The 25276-nt window shown below is 29.7% G+C and overlaps 4 protein-coding genes across 4 annotated transcripts in view; all 4 read left to right on the top strand.

Moving 5' to 3' along the window:
- The window catches only part of LOC113388274 (gastrula zinc finger protein xFG20-1-like), an 11019-nt gene extending 2923 nt beyond the window's left edge, over positions 1–8096 (top strand). Inside the window, exons 3-4 of the mRNA XM_026625671.1 lie at positions 4399–4596; positions 7468–8096. Of these exons, the coding sequence (XP_026481456.1) occupies positions 4399–4596; positions 7468–8096 (827 nt within the window). The remainder of the gene's footprint in view (positions 1–4398; positions 4597–7467) is intronic.
- Positions 8097–9198: 1102 nt separating this feature from the next.
- LOC113387645 (longitudinals lacking protein, isoforms F/I/K/T-like) lies at positions 9199–9841 on the top strand. The gene has a single exon (XM_026625001.1). It carries the CDS (start codon positions 9266–9268, stop codon positions 9710–9712), a length of 447 nt encoding a protein of 148 aa, XP_026480786.1. The 5' UTR covers positions 9199–9265; the 3' UTR covers positions 9713–9841.
- Positions 9842–16809: 6968 nt separating this feature from the next.
- On the top strand, positions 16810–17221 carry LOC113388273 (transcriptional regulator MNL1-like). Its single transcript, XM_026625670.1, has one exon. The coding sequence runs from the start codon at positions 16904–16906 to the stop codon at positions 17219–17221; it is 318 nt and encodes a 105-aa protein (XP_026481455.1). The 5' UTR covers positions 16810–16903.
- A 7417-nt stretch (positions 17222–24638) lies between these two features.
- LOC113388272 (protein tramtrack, beta isoform-like) lies at positions 24639–25276 on the top strand. The gene has a single exon (XM_026625668.1). The coding sequence runs from the start codon at positions 24639–24641 to the stop codon at positions 25128–25130; it is 492 nt and encodes a 163-aa protein (XP_026481453.1). The 3' UTR covers positions 25131–25276.

Below are 25276 nucleotides of genomic sequence, written 5' to 3'. Positions count from 1 at the left end.
AGGAAATGTATTTTTACATAAATGATACCCGCGACGGACAGCATGACGTCAAGCAGTAGTGACTCGCATTTCATTTGGAAATGTATATAGCAATATGTTTCCAAGTGAAAATACTCCTTGTGGCATTGCTGCATTAATGAAAAATTCATTAGTGGTGTAGAAATTGTAATAGCAAGTTCTTTGGTAAATATAATCTAATTTAGGAAATGCATTTTTACATAAATGATACCCGCCACAGGCAACATGATGCCGAGCAGTAGTGACTCAGTTTTTATTTGGAAATATAGATAGCAATATGTTTCCAAGTGAAAACAGCCTGGTATTGCTGCATCAACAAAAAAATCATCATTCGTGTGGTAATTGTAATAGCAAACTCTCAGTTAAAGATCAGCTAATTTAGGAAATGCATTTTTACATAAATAATAACCGTGGCGGACAGCATGATGTCAAGTAGTGACTCGCTTTTCATTTGGAAATATAGATAGCAATATGTTTCCAAGTGAAAAAACTCCTTGTGGCATTGCTGCATCAATAAAAAAAAATCATCAGTGGTGTAGAAATTGTAATAGCAAATTCTCAGGTAAAGATAATATAATTTACTAAATGCATTTTTACATATATGATACCCTCGGTGGAGAGCATGATGTCAAGCAGTAGTGACTCGATTTTCATTTGGGAATATAGATAGCAATATGTTTCCAAATGAAAATATTCCTTGTGACATTGCTGCATCACTCAAAAATTCATCAGTGGTGTAAAAATTATATTAGCAAATTTTCAGAAAAGATAAGCTAATTTACTAAATTAATTTTTACATAAATGATACCCGCGACGGACAACATGATGTCGAGCAGTAGTGACTCGTTTTTCATTTCGAAATATAGATAGCAATATATTTCCAAGTGGCATTGCTGCGTCAATGAAATTATCCATCAGTAGCGTAGAATTTGTAAACGCAAATACTCAGGTAAAGATGAGCTAATTTACGAAATGCATATTTACATTAATGATACCTGCGACGGACAGCATGATGTCAAGCAGTAGTGACTCGCTTTTCATTTGGAAATATAGATAGAAATATGATTCCAAGTGAAAGTAATCCTTGTGGCATTGCTGCATCAATAAAAAATTCATTATTGATGTAGAAATTGCAATAGTAAATTCTCAGGTAAAGGTTAGCTAATTTAGGATATGCATTTTTACATCAATGATACCCGCGACGGACAGTCTGATGCCTAGCAGTAGTGACTCGGTTTTCATTAGGAAATATAGATATCAATATGTTTCCAAGTGAAAATATTCCTTGTGACATCGTTGCATCAATAAAAAATCATCTGTGATATAGAAAATTTAATAGCAAATAATAAAGTAAAGATAGCCAAACCATTGGGTTTATCTTCTGTAAAGCGACGTAGTAAGTTAAAATCATTACAACAGCTTATAGGACCCTCAAGTTAAAAATAAAACGTGAATATAATTTTTAAAGCTGGTTTTGGAGCAAAATGATAAGTTAAAATTAAAATGAATCCTCATGACTGTTTTTAAATGAGAAAAGTCTCCGAAGCAGTGTATTTGAATAGCTCAATAAAACATGTTTTTACTGATCCTTGTCCATTTACATATCGTCCATTCATGAATGAACAGCAGTTCATGTAAGTTGATTATTTTGGCATAGTTTTTTCTATGTTTTGCATGTTTGCTCATTTTCTCTATATATTACATGTTCAAGCTGATTTTCTAATCAATGTTTGATAATTATTAAAGTAAGGGTTGATTTTGCTTCAAATTGGCATATAGTCAACTTTGGCATGCAGATCACCTTACATACGTATGAATGTATTTGATTGTAGTGTTAGTAATATTATCTATGTACATATATTTAACATTTCGGAACAACATTTATTAATTTGTGTGAAATTTGGATAGATTATTGTATTATGTTGCAGATTTTCGGCAGAATTATGAACACACTTGCAAGCGTTGTTCACGACGATATAAGTACCGGCATACACTTTCGCGACATATGAAGTACGAATGTGGTATGAGACCTGCATTTGGCTGCCCATTCTGCGACTACCGGGCGAAGCAGAGGTTCAGCCTGCTGGGACATGTCCAGGCCAGGCACAAGAAAGACTTCCAATATGCCGAACTTCTCAAATGCTTGGAAGAACCGCCCTTCTCACTCACCTGAGAGGAGCATCTTGGGCAAAATTGCATGATATCTTAATCAAAAACAAATTTGTTTTGTTTTAAATGGTTATGCATTAAATTTAATGATACAAATAATTAAATCGCAATGTTACTTTGCAAAACACTTCGGGCATATAAAGGGTATATGTAAATTTTTGTTGCTTATATATCATTCATTGATCAGCGAATAAAGGGGCGATTCTGCCGGAAATAGAGAAATGTTGTGGCTAAAAACTATATCATGTAGCAGTTTTCATACAAAATCGTACTAAATATTATCAGAAGCCATGTAGTTGCTGTGCAGTCAGGCATTTTAGATAGAAAACCTTACTTAGAAAACGCCCAAATTTTAAAATTTGGTTTAATATCATACGAGTGAAGTTGCATTTTATGTGTAAAACGCCTGATCGCACAGGCATTTTGATAGTATTTAGTGCCATTTTGTATGAAAATTATTACATACAATAGCCTTGCCATAACATTGGTCTATTTTGCGGCAGAATGAGCTCAAAAGTAACATGCTTGTGATAAGTGTTTAAAATATATAATAGATGTTTTTACGATAACGTGCACAATTTCCCTTTTTTCGTGTATCTTACGAGCATTTTCTCGTATGCATTTTATGCCCTTTAGTTGTAAGAATAATTTTCATGCAAACTGTAAGTACATTCCTTAATTGCCTCATTTCATAGTTAATTAATAATTTATTTGTATTATAAAGATTATAGTTATGGATTTATTTCGAAGATGAAGCTTCACAAGATTTTGTATGTATTTGTTTATTGATTATTGACGTTGAAATATATACTATTGTTTATTGTGATAAATTTAGATCTATTTACTCGCGACTTCCAAGACATTTCTTGTAAGATATGTATAATATTTATATTTTACATTCTAGAATTGGTAGTACATTGCACTCATGTACAACTTGTATAATTTAATTTAATTTTTCTTTAATATAATATAATATTTATTTGTACATTGCACTCATGTTCAACTTGTACAATTTAATTACATTTTTCTTTAATATAATATAATATTCATTATGTGTTAGGATACTTATTATTTATTTGACTAGAGAGTTTTCTGTATAGTATTAAATTTTAAGACCTGAACCAACAAGTGGATGGGGTGATTCAGAACTAAAACCTCAATCGTCCTTTTATATGCGAATAAACTATCATTTTCTTTCTTTTTTATTGTTATTATTGCACCAAGAGTCTATGTAACAATTAACAGTATAACAAAAATATTGAATAGTTGTAGTTCGTCAATAAAATGGTAACAAACATCTTGAACTAAAATTCTTTTAATATGACTTCATCGTTCTAAAGGAATTTAGGAATGCAGAATAATTAGACTTGTAAGTGTTTACGACTAATTTCGTTATGAGTATCCATTGTTTTGTTCTATAATAAAATTTTCATCATTTTGCTAATGATAAATTTTAATGCAAAATTTTAGGGGCCGATTCTCGGATAAAATAGAAATGTTATGGTCATGCTTTGTTGCAGATCTATCTTCATATAAGTTGATAGTATTCAACAGGCTATGCATTGGATGTACGATTAGGCGTTTTATACATAAAACCTAATCTTCAAAACGCACAAACATCAAATAACAATTTTATTGTAAGTGCAACTTTCTGATCTCTTTGATAACAGATACGTCAGGTTTTATATGTAAAACGCCTGATTGCACAACAACTCTTTGGCAGTTTGTTACTACCAACTCATACGAAGATAGACCTGTAAATTAGCATTACCATAACATTTTTATTTTATCCGAGAGTTGGCTCCTCAGTCTGCCATCTTTCTAAATTATAAATTGTAAAATATATCAACATTTTTAATGATTAATTTGTATACGTTGTATCTAAGTATCTTACTTGTTAAGTAATATAATAAATGATAAAATAAAATGAAATTTTATTAATTCTTTATGTTCGACATTTTATACATTTTTCAGACCAGAAATTCAAAATGTTTTTTTTGTTTTTTTTTTTATTTGGTATTAACGCGTTAGCCAAACAACCTTGATTTTTTTAGGTAGATTTTGACACAGATTCTTAAATATTTAGGCATGTAAACAAATTCAAAGCGTATGATATCTAAGTGTCGGTGTCAAGTAGTAAACGATTCATACATTTGGGATTATATGTCACATTATTAACACATATTTGGTATTTTCTGTTACAATTTCTAGGCTATTATGCAATGCCCACATTCAGCTTTGGAAGTCTTCCTAGGCGCAGAAGGCGCAATGATGGGCCTGTCAACCTGTGTCTCACCTGTGGAAAATGCTACAAACACAAGCAACATCTTAAGAGGCACTTGATGGTCGAATGTGGTCGAGAACCTAGCATTCAATGCCCATATTGCAGTCACAGAACAAAATATCAACGTAGTCTAGAATTACATATAGCAAATAAGCACGAGAAAAAGAATAATTCAAATAGCAATTCGAATAATCCAATGATAAAATTCGAGAATTCGAATGTTAAAAATACTTTGTAAAGGCCAAATTTAATAGACTAACTGATATTTGTACTATTTAGTCCAGTCATTTAAGGTTAAATTAGGTAAGAATCTCGGAATTCGAGATACCCAGCTGTAAGTCTGTAAATACTTGTATATTGACACCCTAAAGTTGCCTCAAAACCTACATATGGCATTGACACCCTACCATATGTAGGTTCAAAACCTAAATATGGTAGGGTGTCAATGCCATATGTAGGTTTTGAGGCAACTTTAGGGTGCCAATATACAAGTATTTACAGACTTACAGCTGGGTGTCTCGAATTCCGAGGTGAGTTTATTATAATGACTGGACTAATTATAATGACTGGACAAAATAGCTATGTTATGTTACCAGTCCTTTTTGTTCAGTTGTTGCATGAGTTGGTAATAACGAACTGTTAAAAAGCTATGTCTTTGCTGTTCGTTCGCGCGCGTTTCACACAATATCAACTTTTGAATTGTAACCCCCAAATGACATAAATGCCAAATATAACATTAGTTCGACTTCACGTATATGCTATCATAAGTGCAACAATTTGGTGCCACTTATGGAACTAAAGTTATATTCCGACGTTTGTGCCATTTGGAGGTTAGATTGCAGAGGTTGATATTGTGTAAAACGTTTGGTTGAACACCAAAGACATATCATTTTGTCAGTTTGTCAAACTCATTCGATTTCTCAACATAAGACAGGTAACATAAATAGCTAATTTATCCGAGAATTGCTCCATAAGTTTTTATAGTAAGAAGAAAAATCAAAATCTTCTATATATATTAGGGTGGTCCTTAATATGGACATTTTCGAATTTTCTTGCTACCAGGGGTTCAAATGCTTCCAAAGTGATAAATAAAAATCCTCTTTAAGTTTTAGCTCTTAATATTGTCTTTTAGATAGTGCGCAATTCAACTAAAGTTTTGTATGAAAATAGTATGGGAAAATTTTCAAAAATTTAAAAAATGTTTATTATATATAACTTAGCGAACAAATGGATGAGCTTTATTCAAAATTCGACGATTTGCAAAACAAATTATAAAAAAACTGTTTTGTAGAGCGTCGAATTGTCACTTTTAATTCATTTGTCGCTAAGTTATATCTAAAAAAAAACATTTTTTAAATTTTCGAAATTTTTCCATCCTATTTCCATACAAAGTTTTGATTGAATTGCGCACTTTCTAAAAGTTAATATTGAAAGCTAAAGCATTTAAGCCCCTGGGAGCAATAAAATTAAAAAATGATCCATGTTAAGGATCACTCTAATATGTATATATAGAAATACTTGCCACATAGATTTAGGTTAACTTTAGGTAGTAAGAACCCGATTTCTGACGTACTAAAAAAATTATATATCTATATATATCAAAGATCATGAAATATATAATAGTATTTATATAATATTATTTATTCGATATAGCACTTGTATAAGTAGTTTCTATACAAATTCTATATTTAAGAATTAGAGAAATATATTATATACCAAATCTTATTAAAGAATATGTATAAGTAGAACAATGATCTCAGTATCATTTATCGAGATAATTAGGATATGATCAATAGAAAATGTTTTATTCATAATTAGTTTTATCAATATAAGTTTCACTAAGTTGCTAAAATTTCCCAAAGTGTAATCATGATGATGATGTCGTTTAATTAGCTTTGTGTATAATTTCTATGAACGTACTAATAGTATTTTTAATTTTGGAATGAAATTAAGACTGAGATGAAATAAATAACCTACGATTACTTGTAGAAAACTTTATCATGATATTTAGTAATCATAAGATTAACAGTTAATGGCAAATGTTACATCTAATTTACTGAAAGAAATTTATATAGTGTAATATTGTTGCATGCATGTAACTGTATTAATAAGCTCAAATTATGATTCAAATGTATCGTTAAAATATAATGAATGTAAATTATGATCTGAAGCATTTTATAATGATGATCCCTATTATTTTATTATAATAATTTTTATCATTTACAGTTTTTCTAGATTATTATTTAATTTTTTCATTATTTATAGTTTATTAATTTTTGTATTTTTATTTTCAGGTGGATTTCTTCAAAACACATTAGAAGCTAATAACCTTTTTAAATCTTTAATTAATGTTATTCTTTTCTTTTCTAGACTGATCTACCTGGTTTTCGGATCATAAAGGAGTGGAAAGAAAATTGAACCTAAAGTCTAATTCTTCTGAAGAAAATAGTTCAATAATTATGATTTACTAAAACATTTTGATACTAATAAAAGGATACTCTTTGCGATCGATTTATATATTTTCTAAAATCACCGAATTTAGCATACGTACTGAATTTTGTTGTTTGTACAGGTCACATCGATATATTCAATAACATGATTGGCTTTTTAAAATTCCATGAATATTTAAATCTCAATCTCAAATCATTTGGTTTTGAGTCAATGATAATTTAGTTGAATGTGGTCAAGAGAGAAGAAGCATATAATTCCTTGAACATGTTTTATATTATTTTTGCAATAAAATATTTTTACGGAAATTAGATTTTTTGTTTTCCGGGTATCAGTTTTTGTTGTTTTATTATTTTTTTTAGAAAATATGTTTTTGTTTGTATATTATTTTATTTCAACAGAAGTATGTTCTTTATTTAGCATTTATATAATAATTTATAAAATATTTATATTAGTATTATTCAGTTGTTTGTATTGTTTTTCTTTAGTTACTTTTGCATGAGCTATTTTTTGTTTAATTTTTTTTTGCATTTCACATTATTTTTTAGGTATCAACAATACAACGGCCAAGCATTCGATGTCTGTTGTCGGGCCTACAAAAATTCCTAAATATGCTCCATTAACCTCATCAATGGAGTTGAACTATCAAGTACCTCAATTTTTCATGCGAGATTATCTTAGTGGATATGTACTATCTCCACAGCAACACTTGGCCCAGATTCATAATCATCAGAAAATGCATTTTGGATCGCCGCCTGTGGAAAATTGTTTTGCTTGCACGGCGTGTAATAAATCTTATAAACATAAGACACATCTTAAGAGGCATCTGGATGAAGGTTGTCCAAACTTAACTGATGGCGTTGCTCGAAGATTTGCTTGTGAAAACTGTGAAAAGACATATAAGCATAAGCGTCATCTACAGAGACATCAGAAAGACGAATGTGTTGCGGTAGGTGCTGCTCCCAGATTCAAGTGTGAAATGTGTCCATCAGCTTTTAAAAGGCGATATCACTTAACCAGACATTATCTTAATACTCATAATAATGGAGTAGCAACAGCTCTTGTAAAAACCGAGCTTGACAAAAGCTCGATAATAAAAGATGAAGGAGCAACAGCTCTTGTAAAAACTGGGCTTGACAAAAGCTCGATGATAAAAGATGAAGTTGAAATAGCTTAAGGTTTTCAAACAGTCCTTTATTTATAACTTGATTTTAAATGCTTTATTTAATTTAAATTATTTGAACTTGAAAACATTAGTCAATAGTTACCATAATTGTGTGCGTAGTTTTAATTTTACTTTGCTTTTAACAATATATTTGTCTTAGAATATGTGCCTATAAATAAATGCATTATCCAAATACTCATGCCAAATAATCATTATTTTTGTAGCTACGAAATTTAATAGGATAATGTATGAAGCCATCGGAATATAATATTTATTAAACTAGCTTATAGAACCTAGAATAAGAGTTTATTGTTAATACCCAATTTCATAATAAAATACCGAAAAACTTAACTTTGTTTGAATCTGTTCATTTAATATGCGATTTATTGTATATTGTTGTGTGATCATCATAAATCGCATATTTTTGTATATATTAATCATTCGCTAATTTCTGCTATTCTTTAAATTGTCTGTGTCCACTTATAAAACTTGCTGAATCTTAGTAGCTTTTTTCAAACATACGATTCAGTCACTTTCAGATGTTTGTACATATTCATGTATCATATTATTTACTAACCAAATATTTACCATTTTGTAACATTCACATGTCTTGCATATTGGTTTCATTGGAGTAATGTTGTATGGATTACCAAACATGAACTGAGGAAGGATCTTGCACACATCATCACAGAAATTTCATGGTGGGTTCACTATCATTTGCTTAGTGTGTTTTTCAATCGTGTGAGATAACCAAATTACATAACTATATAGATATATCATGGTCATTTCTGTTTACCTCACTTGTGTCTTTGCACTCACACATACAACATATTATAATTTTACATCAAACATCAAAAGTCATTGGTATTTTCAACTTCTTCAAAAAATAGTCTAAACAGATATATTTCAACACTGCAATTTACAAAAAAAAAACTATTCTGAATTTGAATGAGTAATGTTTCTGATATGATGCTATATACTTTTTGTGTTGAAATTGATCTGCACTTATCACTTGAAGTTTTCATCTATCCTTTCTCTCACGATTTCTTTGTTTTGAAGTTTTAATCTTCGTTACATTAATACTTAATTTGATTTTTTTGGGATCCTCAGATGGATCTGCCTTTGGCACCGCTGATCTCTTTTGGTTCCAAGACTTGGACTGCGTCAACGGCGTCGTTGTCATGAATGACTCTAACAATCAAGATCGCAAATCAGCAGTGAATAATCATAATTCGAAGCGTTTAACAAATAATAATGTCGAGAGAAAACCACCACCATTGCTAATACATTCGGCCGCACTTTCTAAGCTGAATAGCTCAACCACCATTACACCTTTATGCGAACGAAAAATTAAGGCAGAGCCAAAATTCTTGAACCAGGAAGTACGGATCTACGCTGATGGTAAATGGAACAACAACGATTCTGATCGTGGTGATCCTCCTCGATATTGGTGTGAGAAATGTGGAAGGATTTATTCTAACAGGAATAATTTGCAGAGACATTGTCGTTACGAATGTGGAACTGACCATTCGGCTTTCAAGTGTCCATATTGTCCCCACTCATCCAGACGCAAAGATAATTTGAAAACTCATATCGTTAAAAAGCATAATCCGAATTATGCAGGTTGATTTTTATATTATGGTACCTATATAGTTTATCATAGTGCGCTGGATCTATTTTATGTTTTTATGCTCATAAAATTCAGTTTAATTGTGCAAATTTAATTTGTACACTGTCACCATGCGGCCTAAATTTCTAAAGTCTATTTCTAATTTTATTTCCATATTTCTTATTCATATATTACCAATCAATGTATCAATTAAGTTTTGCATGAAATATATTTAATTTACGAGATGTTTTTTCTTTTACAAATGATCGGCGTCTTATATATCAATTAAAATTAATATTTAGGGTGGATTTAAAAATATCTATGCGCAATTCAAAGCAAAGTATAATTTTGTGTTAGAAATAAGACTTAGTGCAATATCTTAGCAGTCTACTTGGGGTTGCTACAAAGATTTAATACATATTTAGTTTATCGATTTGTTAACTTGTTTAAATACATATTTATCTATATAACCATCGGGAATTATAATTATTTTATCAGAAGTTATATTTAAGTTAGTGTACAAAAGTTTACATTATAAAAAAAATAGTTGTAGGTTTTCATTTAATACTTATAGCTCAAGCGATTTTTGCAATAAATTATCATCACTTGCCAATTTGCAAAATATGTTTTTATATAACATGCTCTAATTTAAGATTTATATTGTTATAATATTTCAGCATTTCCATATTTTAGATTTTTTTGTAAAATTTAGTATTTTTAGTATCATAATATAATCCTAATTGTTAGTGCATTTGGTAATGGAATTAGTTAAGTATAAGACCAATATCAGTATCGTGGACCAATAATGCTAAAGATCGATGTGCAATTTATAATCATTTTTATAATAGAATTTAAGCATTCTAAGTGTCTTTATATACGCCTTAAGGAACTATATTTCCTGCAAAGTAATGTACAAAGTATGAGTAATTCCTTTATAGTTTAACATTCCTTATATAGAGAGATCAATTAAGAATATTTAACAGAGTAACCTTAAATAATATAATCTTGTTATTTAGTAGATTATTTTATCTTATTTATTAATAATTGTTTTAACTTTATTTATTTATTTTGGGCATATAATTTTCTGTTATACTATTTATTGTACTTATATCTTGCCTATGAGAACCATTTTGGATATATGTTAGCACTTTAAACATTTAACACATTTTATGTAATACGTTTATTAAAAAAATAATAAAAATTTTATAAAAAGATTTTTTTGTATTCTTTTAACCGTATAAAATTTCTCTACAAGATACTGAAAACTTTATTGATTGATTTCTTAAAACATTTTATGCTGATGTTATGCGATTGATTTTGTTTCAGATCCAACAAAAGCTATGTGTGATACCCCTATAAACGGATTCAAACTGAATGAAGAAATTGGTTGTAGTACTAATAATACATCAGATAATTCGGGTGCCGAAATTATTTTGGGCATATAATTTTCTGTTATACTATTTATTGTACTTATATCTTGCTTATGAGAACCATTTTGGATATATGTTAGCACTTTAAACATTTAACACATTTTATGCAATACGTTTATTAAAAAAATAATAAAAATTTTATAAAAAGATTTTTTTGTATTCTTTTAACCATCTAAAATTGCTATATAAATTACTGAAAACATTATTGATTGATTTCTTAAAACATTTTATGCTGATGTTATGGGATTGATTTTGTTTCAGATCCAACAAAAGCTATGTGTGGTACCCCTATAAACAGATTCAAATTGAATGAAGAAATTGGTTGTAGTACTAATAATACATCAGATAATTCAGATGCCGTAATAAGGAAGCAACGTCCATCTAATTTCTGGTGTGTAATGCTCAAAGATTTCTCGAGAAGAAGTTATTCCGGAGAAGAACTGGCCGAGTTGATAAATTCCAGTGACGATTTGCCAAAAGATGAATTAGAACAAAGTCATGAAACTTGCGATGAAAGTGCAAATGCGCAGACTTCTCCAAAACCCAAAAGGAAAAGATATTCCAAACGTTCACCAAAGGTTGAAGGCATGCGGGAAATTCAAACGCCTACTGGAAACAGGTTCCAATGCCCTAATTGTCAAAGAACTTTTAAAAATAAATCAGTATGCATATCTCACGTGAGATATGAATGCATAACGAAGATACGTAGGTATAAATGCGATAAATGTACTTGGGCCTTTTTGCGATCTTCTCATCTTACCAGACATAAGGCAGTTGCTCATAGTGGTACCAAGGAGCCACGAAGGCGCGAACCTCCAAAACCATAAAAATTTATTATTTATGTATATAAGTGAATATTATGAATAAAATTTTGTTACTTCAAATAGATTTATATTTATTTGTACAATTTTGTTCCTTACTGATACCACCACATGACATTTTCCCATATGTGTTTATCGTTTAATCTTGCATATAAACAAACTTATGTAGTTATATATAATATATATATATATATATATATATATATATATATATATATATATATGAATATATGTATGTATTCTGAGTGGATAATAGATATTAATTTGGAAATATGAACAAACAATACTCTTTTTGCACTATTTTATTAAATAATAATTTTTACAAACGTTTCGAGACTAGGTTTGTGTCATCATCAGTGTGTTATAATTTAAAATTTAAAATATGGAAACCCAAATTAGCATTATGTGTTATCCTTTACACGTTGTTCGAAATACTGTCTTCTGCCCCACCAACGATCGTCGGTGTCCGAATTCTCTATTCGATCTCAAGTGGTTTTCAAGTGACTAGTCACGCAATATCAGATAGAAAAGGAAGGATTAGGGTCCAGTTGAAAAATAGATGTCGTTAGGAGAAAAAATGTTCTATGAAACGTTTGTGAAAATTATTATTTAATAAAATAGTGCAAAAAGAGTGTTCATATTTCCAAATTTATATATATATACACCTTAGTAAAGATTTAAACGACCAAGCTCGCATGATCTGATCTGGTACACGACGAAGGTTGTTTCCTTCAGAACGATTGATTTTACCATCATATTCTATTTTCTAATCAGCACCAAGTGCCATATGCGATACTTTTCTTTCATTTTTTCAGATTGGAGAAATTACAAGTCTAATTCCAACCGATTCCAATGTACAAATGCTGGTTGCACTCGTTCTTACAAAGATGCGAGTTCCCTGATCAGGCATGTCCAGTACGAGTGTGGAGACCAGCGCCTATTTTCTTGCCACAGATGCGGCCATGCTTTCAAGCAACGTGCTCACCTGAAACGACATAGCACTTCGAATGCTTGTTTGAAGAAAATTTTGCAGAAACAAATTTTTTAACATAATTGTAAAATTGATAAGGGTATATACTTTGATCGCACTTAATGTTGCATCTACAAATTAAAAATGTTTTCTATTATTGTCAATTTTCTTCCAGTACATCAACTGGTTAAGTTGTTATTGCTTAAGTTATTTTTTTACTATTTAAGTTTATTGTTGGTATGTTTTAAGATATCAAAAGTATATATAACAAGGTTTATATGTAAATTTAGAATATTTGTACTATATATTTAAAAAAATTGCGCCGAATGTGAACACGAATACCAGAGATGAATAATTATTCATGAATTACTGACAAGGAACTATTATATTAAATCAATATGTATCAATGAAGTAAAATGTTCAAGCTGCGATTATATTGAAATCTCTGGCGAAGCATTAGAGCTGGTCGATTTGTATGCGTTGCTCAGGTACATATGATTTTCGGATACTAGGAATCAAAATAAGATACTTTGCTGAAGAAACCATACCTCTGAAATGAATTCTGATGTTATGTGCCTTGATCCAAAAATGAATTTGAAAAAACCCATTTTGACCCATTTAGAGTACCCTGCACTAACTTTGGAAGGCCAATACACTCATGCCCGTGGTTCAAATTTTTTTTCAAAATTTAACCCTTATCTTTTGGTCAATGCACGGAGCATCAGAAGTTATTTTAGAGGTACGGTTTCTTCAGCAAAGTATCTTATTTTGATCCCTAGAATCCGAAAATCACAAGTGCCTAAGTGACCTTTAAATTGACCCGCCCTAATAAATATATTTATATTAGTTACTAAGGTAATATACAATTAAATCATGAAAAGTACTCGAAGGTGCCTGGGTTAATTCTAGGTGACATCCAAATGGGTCATGTTATTATTTATATAAATATATTGACGTTTAATATAAAACGTTGAATTTTTATTTTATAATATTGAGAATTAAAATTGTATATATCACAGGTTACTGCATATATGTAAATATCTACACTATCGAAACACATAATTTTTTTATCAACTAATCTATTATTTTTTGTTTCAGAGAATAGAGAATCTTCTCGTTTGTTGTCGAAACATGGTTTGCGAAAAAAAATAAACATAATCAATTACTCAGAGCCGATGTCGTTTCAAGGACTGGAATGCAAATTGTTGAAATCTAATCAAACTGATTCATCTTATATTATTAATATAACATGCCCCACTTGTGGAAAACAATTCCATGATTACGCGTACCACAATGAATTCGAATGTAATAAGTCTGATCGTCGTGATATGACTCAAAACAAAGATTTTGCTTGTGAAGTATGTGGAAAATCATATGTACATCAGCGCAATTTATCGAGGCATGTAAAATATGAATGCAGTGGGCAAAGAAAATTTATTTGTAAGTTTTGTAATAAATCTTTTGCTCAGAAGTGTCACTTGAATACACATGTTAGCAGAATACACTCAAAATAAAAAGTACCTACTATAACATTTTGTTTGATATTGGAAAATGAACGGGGAAAAATCACAGATATTTATATAATGAGAAATTTATAATTATTTACACACTAGATACACAGAACGTGATAGGCTTATTATAAACTCAAAGACTTTTAATACAAATTCCATTAATATATAATTATATTTACACACTCACATAACACACACACACACACACATATATATATATATATATATATATATATATATATATATATATATATTAGGGTGGTTTTTAATATGGATATTTTCGAATTTCTTTGCTTTCAGGGGCTCAAATGCTTCCTTATTTAAAAAAAATCTCTGAAAGTTTTAGGTCTTAATATTAACTTTAGGATAGTCCGCACGAGATAACATGGTAAAAAATGCATCTGTTTTTTTTTAAATTTTATAACTCAGCGCCAAATAATTAAAAAAAAACAATTTATGTTACGTTTTATTGAAAATTCGATGTCTAATAAAAAGGCTTTTTTATAATACTTTGTTAAATCTATTTGTTTACAAGTTATTTGAGTTCAATTATTCTACATTTAGTAATACTATCAAGAATGATTGTTAAGTAAATTCTTATTATATAAATTATGTAAAACTTTTGTCGTAAATTTTTTATTTGTGATTAAAATAATCTAATACAATGTTATTCTCAAAATTTTGATCATGATAAAAAGTATTGACACATGTTCAAAAAAATTGAAACGATTTGAAATTCCAAAAATTAATATTTGACCTCGAATAACTCTTAAGCCAATAGATTTAACGAAAAATTGTAAGAAACCTTTTTTGTAGAAGGTCGAATTTTTAATAAAATATGACACGAATTGTTACTTTTGATTCATTTGTTTGAGTTAAAAAATTCTAAAAAATAAATGGAGTTTTTTTCATTGTATTTCCATAAGAAACTTTGGTTGGAGTGCAGACTGTCTTAAAGTTAATATTAAGAGCTAAAACTTTTAAGTGAATTTTGTTTTATCAATTTGGAAGCATTTGAACCCCTGGGAGCATAGAAATTCTAAAATATCTATATTAAGGACCACCCTAATATATATAAGTATGATTTTTATGATAAATACGTATATTTATGGGAATATATATATAAATTTCAAATAAACTATTTTAATAAGAAGTATTTTATTTTTTTAATTTTATTTTCTTCAACTACTATTATTATTTTATGTCTATTTACGTTTTATATACTATGTATTTTGTCCATGTATTTTTATTCTTTGTGTCTTTTGTCCAGAATGCTGTTAAAAAATTATTCTATTTCTCTTACTTTCTTTCCAAATTGTGCAGTGTCCGTCCAGGTTGTTACCTCTACTTTCAGCTCTATCTTTCCGCATGAGTGACGACTCATTCAAAGTTCAAATATTAACCATTTCGCTTCATTTCAGGTTTTGTTCAGAATGAAAATTTTCTATTTTCAAACAGCGCCCCACTGACAAGAGGCAGGCTCCGATATATGCAGAACATTGATTTGTACGACTCAAAGTTAATTAAATATGATATTTTCGAATCACCTCCCAGGCCGCGCAGGCGTGGCCGAAAACCGAGAACCTATTTTGAAGAATTGCCTTACATTTGTGTAACCTGCGGCAGAGGTTATCATCATAAACGAAATTTGTATCGTCATACGAAGTACGAATGCACCTCCAGCCGTCAATTTACATGTACCATATGCGATAGATCTTTTACGCAAAATAAAACTTTGAAGGACCACATGCAGAGAAAGCATGGTCTTATATTGCCTTCTATTAAGAAAGAAAATTTTGATTAGTTTTTACGATTTTTGTTAGTAGAGTTATACTACAAGTCTGATTAGTTTTGTTTATTACATTTGTGTGATACTCGTTGAGATATAGATCTTTATTTTAAAAATTTTATTATTCGAAGAATGTTACATATTATTTAAAGCAGAATATGTATTTATGTCAGATAATTACTGAGTAATGAATAAATTATATTTGATGACAAATCTTTTACATTATTGGATTGTTCACTAACATCATTGTGATAATAATATTTGTATAACAAATCTTTTTTTCAGTAATCTTTCATTTGAACTTGTGTTTAAAATACTGTTTCCTAACTTTTGTTAATATTATATTGCCCATTATTCGTTTATGTAAGCTACTATATTTTCCATTTTACATACTGAATGTTTTTTCGTACATTGCGCTTGTTGATGTTTACTTGTTTGCTGACACAAAGAGCTAATAGGTAATAATGTTAACTTATTAATTAACAAACAAAATTCATATAAAAAATAGACACTACACGTGCGATGTGGCATATTGGTTTATGTTTAAGGGATGTGTTTAACCATCTAAAGAATCAAACGTGTTGTGTCTAAACGCCTGGCATATAACATTTAATTTTTCTAACGAACTATTTTATTTTGCAGATTTCTTGTGGAATCCTGAAATATTGCAAGAATGTGATGTGACCTGGATGTCTGGTCCGGGATTTTTCACAACTTCAACCAGATCGAACAAGACTTCTGGTCGCGGAAGAGGAAGCGGCAGGTCCAACGATTTATCAAGATCCAGCGAACTTCGTTACATCTGCCCAAACGATTGCGGCAGATCTTACCTCCGTAAGGAAACTCTGCGGCGTCACTTGCGGCTAGAATGCGGCGTCGAGAGAAAGCACCGCTGCGGCATCTGCGACCAGCGTTTTGTACGACGTGACCACGTCAAAGTACATCTAATTCATGTCCATGGCCTTAAGGCTGAAACTGGCCTAGAAGTTCACATGAGATACGTTTGACGTGATCAAATGTAAAAAGTCAAGCAAGAAAAATATTTTTTCGATGGATTATTTGATAGAAACCAATTAACGATATAGTATACCAAAGTATGATTATCGGATTAGATTAAAGCGTGTCATGCTGATTGAAATTAGTTTTTAGTCGCCAAAATTTTAGTAAAAAAAGTAGCAATAGAAAATTATATTTTAACACGGATCTGACAAAAATATTTATGACGAATTCTTGAAGTGTCCAAAATGTGACATTTATTTTACCAAATTTTATTATAGTTACAAATTTGTTTTACTATTAATGCCATAGCTGGTCTAAAAATGGTTAGTGTGGGCAGATGCTGATTATGAGAGATATATTTTATAATTATAAGCCTGGTGAATCGTACTATTCACTGATTTTAACCTAACATTTTTTTGTTTCAGTATTTTAATAATTTATTTTTTTAAATAAGAATGCCAATTACAGTAATAAGGCAAGTATTAGCCGCTTGTTCAATTTTATGTTCTATTTAGCTTCAAATCAATCAATTAGAGTATTTATTTATCAGATATAGGCCGCCGTGGATTAAATTATATAAATATATATATATATATATATATATATATATATATATAAGGTTGTCAAATATCTCCCTTCCGCCTTTTTGTATTATAAACCAAGAGCAAAAAAGCGGAAGGGAGATATTTGACAACCTTATATATATATATATATATATATATATATATATATATATATTAGAGATGGGTAACTCACTCCGGAGTTATCACTCGGATACAACTCCTCCCTCGGAGTGAATCCGAGTGGAGTTGTTTCACAGGATTTGTCATATCCGACTTCCTTAAACTGGTATTAAATCTGTTAACTCGTACAGGCATTTAGTGTTTTTGTCGTTTTTGATTTGGGAAGGAAGCGGTCAGTTTGTCTCGCAGGCAGTTTTATGACCTTTTTTAGGTATAAAAGTCAAAATAAATACCATTGTGTATTTTCCAGAAAATACAAAAATGTTACTTTAAAGATACAATACAATGAAATTGGATTCAAGTGTGAATAGCTCAAATGTATAATTTATTGAATAGTAAGGGGTCATATTTCTAACTACGACAATCTTTGGTTAAATGACGGCATTCAGGAATATACATACCGAAAAATATACGAAACGAAATACATTTATTTAATCTTTTTTTCCATAGCCTGAAATAGCAACACTTTAGAATACAAAATTTATCAGTGATATCATTAGCATTTAAGCAGTAAAAATATTCAGTATTATATTATTACTTTTACACAATTATATAATTGTGTAAAAGTAATAATATGCTAATCGAACTACGCGATATAATATTAATTTTCAAATGGAAATAGCAGAAGAAAAATTTTGAAAGCAGAAGTATTATGTTTTGCTTTTATTACAAAGTTTACCACATAATTTTTATATAAAATTAATCCAAAAAATCAATTATTTTCTCATCAAAAGGAAATCATTCAATTGAATTTGATTCTCAAGTTTTGCGTTTTTACTTTGGTCAACACTGCTAAAAATACGAGTCACTGAGTCGATCATCTGGTCGACCGAAAAATTTTACAATCCGTCATTTATCCGTGAATTTTTTAGAAAAAATATTTTATTGATAATAATTATTCATAAATTTTTATTTCAAATAATTAATGGGATTTGACATATCCTTAAATACATAAACAGCGTACTGTAGAACACATTTGTTTCGAGTATTTCGGTTTCAAAATTGTCGGAGTCGTGGAGTTGTTTAGCGGACATAACTCCACCATGAAGCGGAGTCAAATCCGAGTCGATCCGGCTTCGGATATAATAAGCCCATCTCTAATATATATATATATATATATACTAATTTGGGCGGTATTTTTATATGCAATTTTGTGTGATAGATACATAGGTTAGTAAGGAGATACTACCAATATTTTTTCTATAAATTGTATAAAAGTTGTTTGTAATGTTTTACTATTTTATATATATTTTTGTGTTTGTTTTCCGGGGAGTTGAAACAAGTCAAAGTTTGATAACTAATTTTCTAATTTTTTCTCAACTGCATTTCTTTACCAAATTGCTTATTATAGTATCTATATTGACAAGAAGCCTGATGATCAAAACTAAATAATTTCAAAATGTCTCAAACCTCTACCAATATTGGCACCTTCAAAAAATATTTTGGATCAAACTCTTCAGAAAACAAACATAAACTAATAAAAATCCAGAATTAATCAATCAAATTATATATATATATATATATTTGCTTGTACTCATGCAAAATAGTTGTTCTTAATAATTTTATATATTTATAGTTTATGGTGTGAAAATTGGCGTGATTTTTAAATGGTTTTTCTTATATAAGTTTATTCGCGTTTGTATCCTACATTATCTTGTAATCGTTTGTCTATTCTATTTTATTAAAATTTATTTTATTTAAGCAAGTCCTTCAAATTATTCATTTTATTTGTTAGAATTTTATCATTAAACGTATTGTTCTAGTAATTTATTGCATAATGATAGCTGCAATAACCTTAAGTAGATAGTTTAGAAAATATTATATATTTAAAAATTGAAAAAAGGATTATAGTTAATATAAAATATTATATATATGGATGCCGCAATATAAAACATATTTGCTGCAAATACTTTATGCAGGACGTTACTATTGAAACATTGACTGTATAACAGGGTGCTATGAGGCTACAACATTTATATAAGTAGTTTTTGATAATAAAAAGTGCAATTATTTTTTATGTGAATAATAATCAGATAATTCAAATTTTATAGACATTGTGTATACGCAAATATTTATATTGAGATTTTATGAAAACGTATGATTTATTATACTAGATATTTTTATTATATTTTACGCAGATTAATGCTTTATATAGACTGTTTTTAAATATATACATTCAAAATTTCATAGATATGTTGACTTTGAAAACTTTTTATAAAATTATGGAATTTGTTTTAAATAAATATTTTGTAATTCAATTTTTCTTATTATTTTCAGTAGTTAGATTAATGTATTGTCATTGAAAACATTTGTGTTACGAATATATAAGTATATATACACACATATATATATATATATATATATATATATATATATTTCAAAAATAAGCCTTTGAATCAACATCATCTTGAAAGTTGCATATTCATTTCATATCAGGTACATATATGAGAATTTTCTTGATCATTTTTCTACTTCCTCATACTGACACTCTTCTATATTTTCTGTTCACAGGTAAAACCGCTAAAGAGTTTTCCCGTTCTGCTGCCTACTCGCACTGGTTGGCCGACCTTAAGCCTGCATCTCTGACAATTACCAAAAGTGGAGAAATAAATACTACTTTGATTCCTGAAATAAGTTTGGTTGGATCCAAAAATGATTCAAAAGCATTCGTTTGTGTTTGTGGAGGTGTTTGTAGGGATGCTGAAGATTTGAAGAGACACGCGCGTCATGAGTGTTCCATCAGGTCGCCCTTCAAATGCCCTCTGTGCATCAGGAGATACGAGCATCAGAGTTTACTTAATTCTCATATGAGGAAAACACATTCTGTTTTGATATAATAATAAAACACCATGAACTATTTATATGTGAATATATATATATATATATATATATATATATAAATTATTGGATTTTATATAGTTATATTATACAGTATAACATCCGTTACAGAAAAATCGAAAGTTTTTTGAAAAAATTCAGACATATGCTGCATTACCTTTTTGGAGCCTTATAGATATAGAAGAATTTAATTTTTTGTTCCTGTATATTCATATTTTGCTTTTGCTGAGTCGTCATTGCAAAATCCTATATATTAAATGCATATACGTATATCTTTTATGTTTATAAAACAAAAAACTTAACAGGCATCCATCCAGATAATAAAATAAAATGAAAACTAAGAAATGTTTCTTAAAATAAATTTAATACCTTCATACGTTTCGATTCCTAATTTGACTCTTTCTCAGTGAAAAAAAAACACACAAGTAATTAATACACAAACACAAAACCAATCAATAATTTTTATATTTTATCTTTTGAGACGTCATGGTCGTGTTTATTATTTTTGTTTATTCGTTTTTTGAAGTATATTTAATTTTTATTTTTTACTTGTTTGTGTAGTAATATTTATTCTTTGACATGTTCTTGTTTTGTACTCGTGTATTATTTACTCGCAAGTTTCAAATTGGGACTCGAAACGTATGGATTTATTAAATTGATCTTAAGAAGCATTTCTTAGTTTTCATTTTATTTTATTATCTAGATGGTTGCCTCTGTTAAGAAGTTTTTTGTTTTATCAACATATTTGTCACCGTCTGAAAAAAATATTACTTACATGTGTATATACTTATATATGCATACTGCATTATATATTCATCGACTTCCTAGCCGATTATTGATTTCACTTTCCTAACGAATTTGACATTTCGGAATTGTCGTTAGAAGTTCAGAATTTTCGCTTACGATATTTGCGATAAAAGGTCGTTGTGCTGATTTATTGACAAAATCATGTATAGATCAAGTATTAATCAAAGGAAACAATAGATAGTTATTTTTCTTTTGAAGATCAGCCCGTTCGACTCGGATACCGCCAGTGGAAAGGGTTAGTTTATTCATCTTTTTCGACTTAGTTACTTATGGTGCAAATAAGCTAATAAAATTCGTACCATAGGTCGAACTATATTCGCTTATGGTAAACAAGAGATATCAGCTATAACTGATATTTCTTGTTTACCTTCAGGAAAATTAAATAAAACACTCAGAACGTTTCGACAACATTTGCCTTCTCTACTTTCATTCAGTTTTTAAGAAGTTTTGTCAATTTTTATTGCATTTTTGACATTCACAAATATGTTCTAGTTTTTCATCAATGGCGCGACTTTAATTACATTAATACTGGATATGAAATTAAATAGCTGATATCTCTTGGTCACCATTGGGATGATAAATTCAACCATTCAGGACCTTCCCACAAAGATTTTTTTCTGTACTTTTGTTTCATCATGATTTCTCGTCAATCTCCTCGTTTATAATATTAATATTCACAGAAATGTTTTGTTTTTCCGACTAGTTAGTTACTTATGGTGCAAATAAGCTAATAAAATTCGTACCATAGGTCGAACTATATTCGCTTATGGTAAACAAGAGATATCAGCTATAACTGATATTTCTTGTTACCTTCAGGAAATTAAATAAAAACACTCAGAACGTTTCGACAACATTTGCCTTCTCTACTTTCATTCAGTTTTTAAGAAGTTTTGTCAATTTTTATTGCATTTTTGACATTCACAAATATGTTCTAGTTTTTCATCAATGGCGCGACTTTAATTACATTAATACTGGATATGAAATTAAATAGCTGATATCTCTTGGTCACCATTGGGATGATAAATTCAACCATTCAGGACCTTCCCACAAAGATTTTTTTCTGTACTTTTGTTTCATCATGATTTCTCGTCAATCTCCATCGTTTATTAATATTCACAGAAATGTTTTGTTTTTCCGTCAAGGGCGCGGTTTAATAACACTAAATAAAAAGCGAATTAACTGATATCTCCTGGTGTTCATCAGGATAATCAAATATGCCACTCTCGACGTTCCAAAAATTTTTATTCTACACTTATTTTTTATCACGATTTCTTGTCGTTCTTCATCGTATGTTAACAGTCACTGAGACGTTCTATTTTTTAATCAAGTTTGCTATTTATTATCACTGGATGAGAAGCGAATTTTCTGATATCCCTTGGTTACCATCAGGATAATCAAAAAAACCACCAGGACTTTCCGAAAATATTTTTCTTCTCCGTACTTTTATTTTATCAGGAGTTCTCCATTGATCTTTATCTATTATTAGCACGTTAATAGTCATGTCAGTCGTATGTGTCCTCAAGTTCCACATGAGCCATGTCATTCATATATGTCTGACAGTCTGACATTCGCGATTTGGTAGAAGAAGAAAATAAGCTTTGTTTTAAAGTCTATGCCAGTCATATATGTTCTATATAAAAAACAGTGTATGTGTATGATTTTAGACATTTTTTTTTTGATACATCAAGTCTTCGATACATTTTTAACTAAATTAGGGAATAGTGGCCACGGCCGATGTGAACATTTTTTTGTTACTATCGGAATTAGGAATCAATTTTAGGATTTCCGGGTTAAGACTGGATATTAGGAAGTGAATAATTTTGATATTTACTATAGGCTCTAAATTTGTTTGTTGAATATCTAGAGAACGATGATATAATTATAGCAAAAAGATTTATATTATAGTTAAATTGGATTTTTTAATTATTATTGTTTAAATTTAACGATTTTTACAACACATGATATGAAGAGTATTAACGCTCCAAAGTTGTATGTCCTAATGTTGTGTGCATTATATTTAACGGAAGTTTATTTTTTTTGTTTTTGTTGCAAGTTGAAAAGAAGTTAATATACTAACCCTTTCCATTCGGATGACGCCGCTTCAGTGGCAAAATTCATATAAATCTCGGGACTCGCGAGTGGAAAGGGTTAAATGAATGTTTCTTCCTCATTTAAAGAAGTTTACAGTTTTAATTATAATCAACCATGAAGTGCAATAGTCTTTTAGTGGACAAATTTTGTTTAATTTTATAGTCATGTAGTCAAAAGTAACCATTATATATTAACATAGATTCCCGTGAGTCCTATTGATATAAATGCCTTAAATTGATGTTTTTGTATGTGCAATATATTCTGCGTGATAAGAGTTTATAATAAAATCCGATAGTGCCTATAAATAGGACGTGCTTTCAAATAGTCATATTAGATGCAGTTTCTAGATTTAATTTAACATAATCTAAGCCTAGAAACTAAATAGTGTGCTGATTGTGTATTATCTTATAGTAGTTTGGTAGAATAGTCATTTTTTGTTCGTTATTTGTAGATATACGAGTGTATTTTTAGTTCTTATTTGAATAAACGTCTCAAACAGTTTTATTATTTTATTATGTTTAAATTCAATTGACCATGTTGTAAACAATATTTGAAGATGAAGGATAATTGCAGTTAGATGGATTAAGTTTTAAGAATCAGCAAAAATCCTTCATCAGCATTTAATATTTAGTTCTTGTATTATTAAATTCTGTATTTGGTACATAATGATATTTATGGATAAGCAGCACGATCTAGAATATATATATATATATATATATATATATATATTATATATTTGAGTTGGTGTTGTGGTTATTTGATCACAAATTCAATCGCAACGTAAGAGTTATTTTCTATACGGCACACATGTAATTAAAAATATCTCTAACGTTTTTTTACTAACAGATAGTAGTTTGAAGAAGTATAAACTCAAATAATACATAATATAAAACTACATTTTCTGAACTATATACTTTCAGTAATCCACATTCCAAATTCTCCCATAATGGATTTGGACTTAGAAGCATCTCTGCTAGATGGTGATATCGGTGACTTGTCCAACGATTCTACCTGGCATACTGTTGAAATTGTTTATCCTGCTGGCTTCAATCCATCAGATTATAGTGCAGATACATCTGCCGACGACAAAACTCTGACCGAAGAATCTTCTACTCCCAAAAAGAAAAAAATATCACCAATGTCTGGAGAAGCTCCTAAAACTGAGGATGGCAAAGGTGCACCCAGCGTTCCCTCAAACAGAAAATTGCCTTGTGCCGAGTTTTTCACGCCTGACGGGTACAGATGTCCAAAATGTGGAAGATTGTATAGCGCCCGGAAAAATTTAGTGCGACATTTAAATATTGAGTGTATGAAAGAACCGCAATTCCAATGCCCTTATTGTCCTCATAAAAATCATAGAAGAAACGAGCTTAAAAAACATATAAAAGTTCGCCATCACGTACTCGTTAAGACTGAATCGGTGAAAGTTGAAGTATAGGTTGATTGATTGATTGAAAATGTGCTTTGGAAAATTAGTTTGTCTTATAACATTTCTCGGTAATAATCTACGTATAAAAATACAAATATTTTACACGTGCTAAGTATTATATAGAACGTCTTCCAGACCAGAACAAAGTGCCTTCA

Source organism: Ctenocephalides felis, unplaced genomic scaffold, assembly GCF_003426905.1.
Source record: "Ctenocephalides felis isolate EL2017-DRISC unplaced genomic scaffold, ASM342690v1 CF-g0.4_SCAFFOLD_03572, whole genome shotgun sequence".
Lineage (NCBI taxonomy): Eukaryota > Metazoa > Arthropoda > Insecta > Siphonaptera > Pulicidae > Ctenocephalides > Ctenocephalides felis.
This window is presented reverse-complemented; position numbering and strand designations above follow the sequence as displayed.

Coding starts and splice junctions, on each gene's coding strand:
- LOC113387645 (XM_026625001.1), top strand. CDS start 9,266: ATGAATGACTCTAACAATCAAGATCGCAAATCAGCAGTGAATAATCAT.
- LOC113388273 (XM_026625670.1), top strand. CDS start 16,904: ATGTCTGGTCCGGGATTTTTCACAACTTCAACCAGATCGAACAAGACT.
- LOC113388272 (XM_026625668.1), top strand. CDS start 24,639: ATGGATTTGGACTTAGAAGCATCTCTGCTAGATGGTGATATCGGTGAC.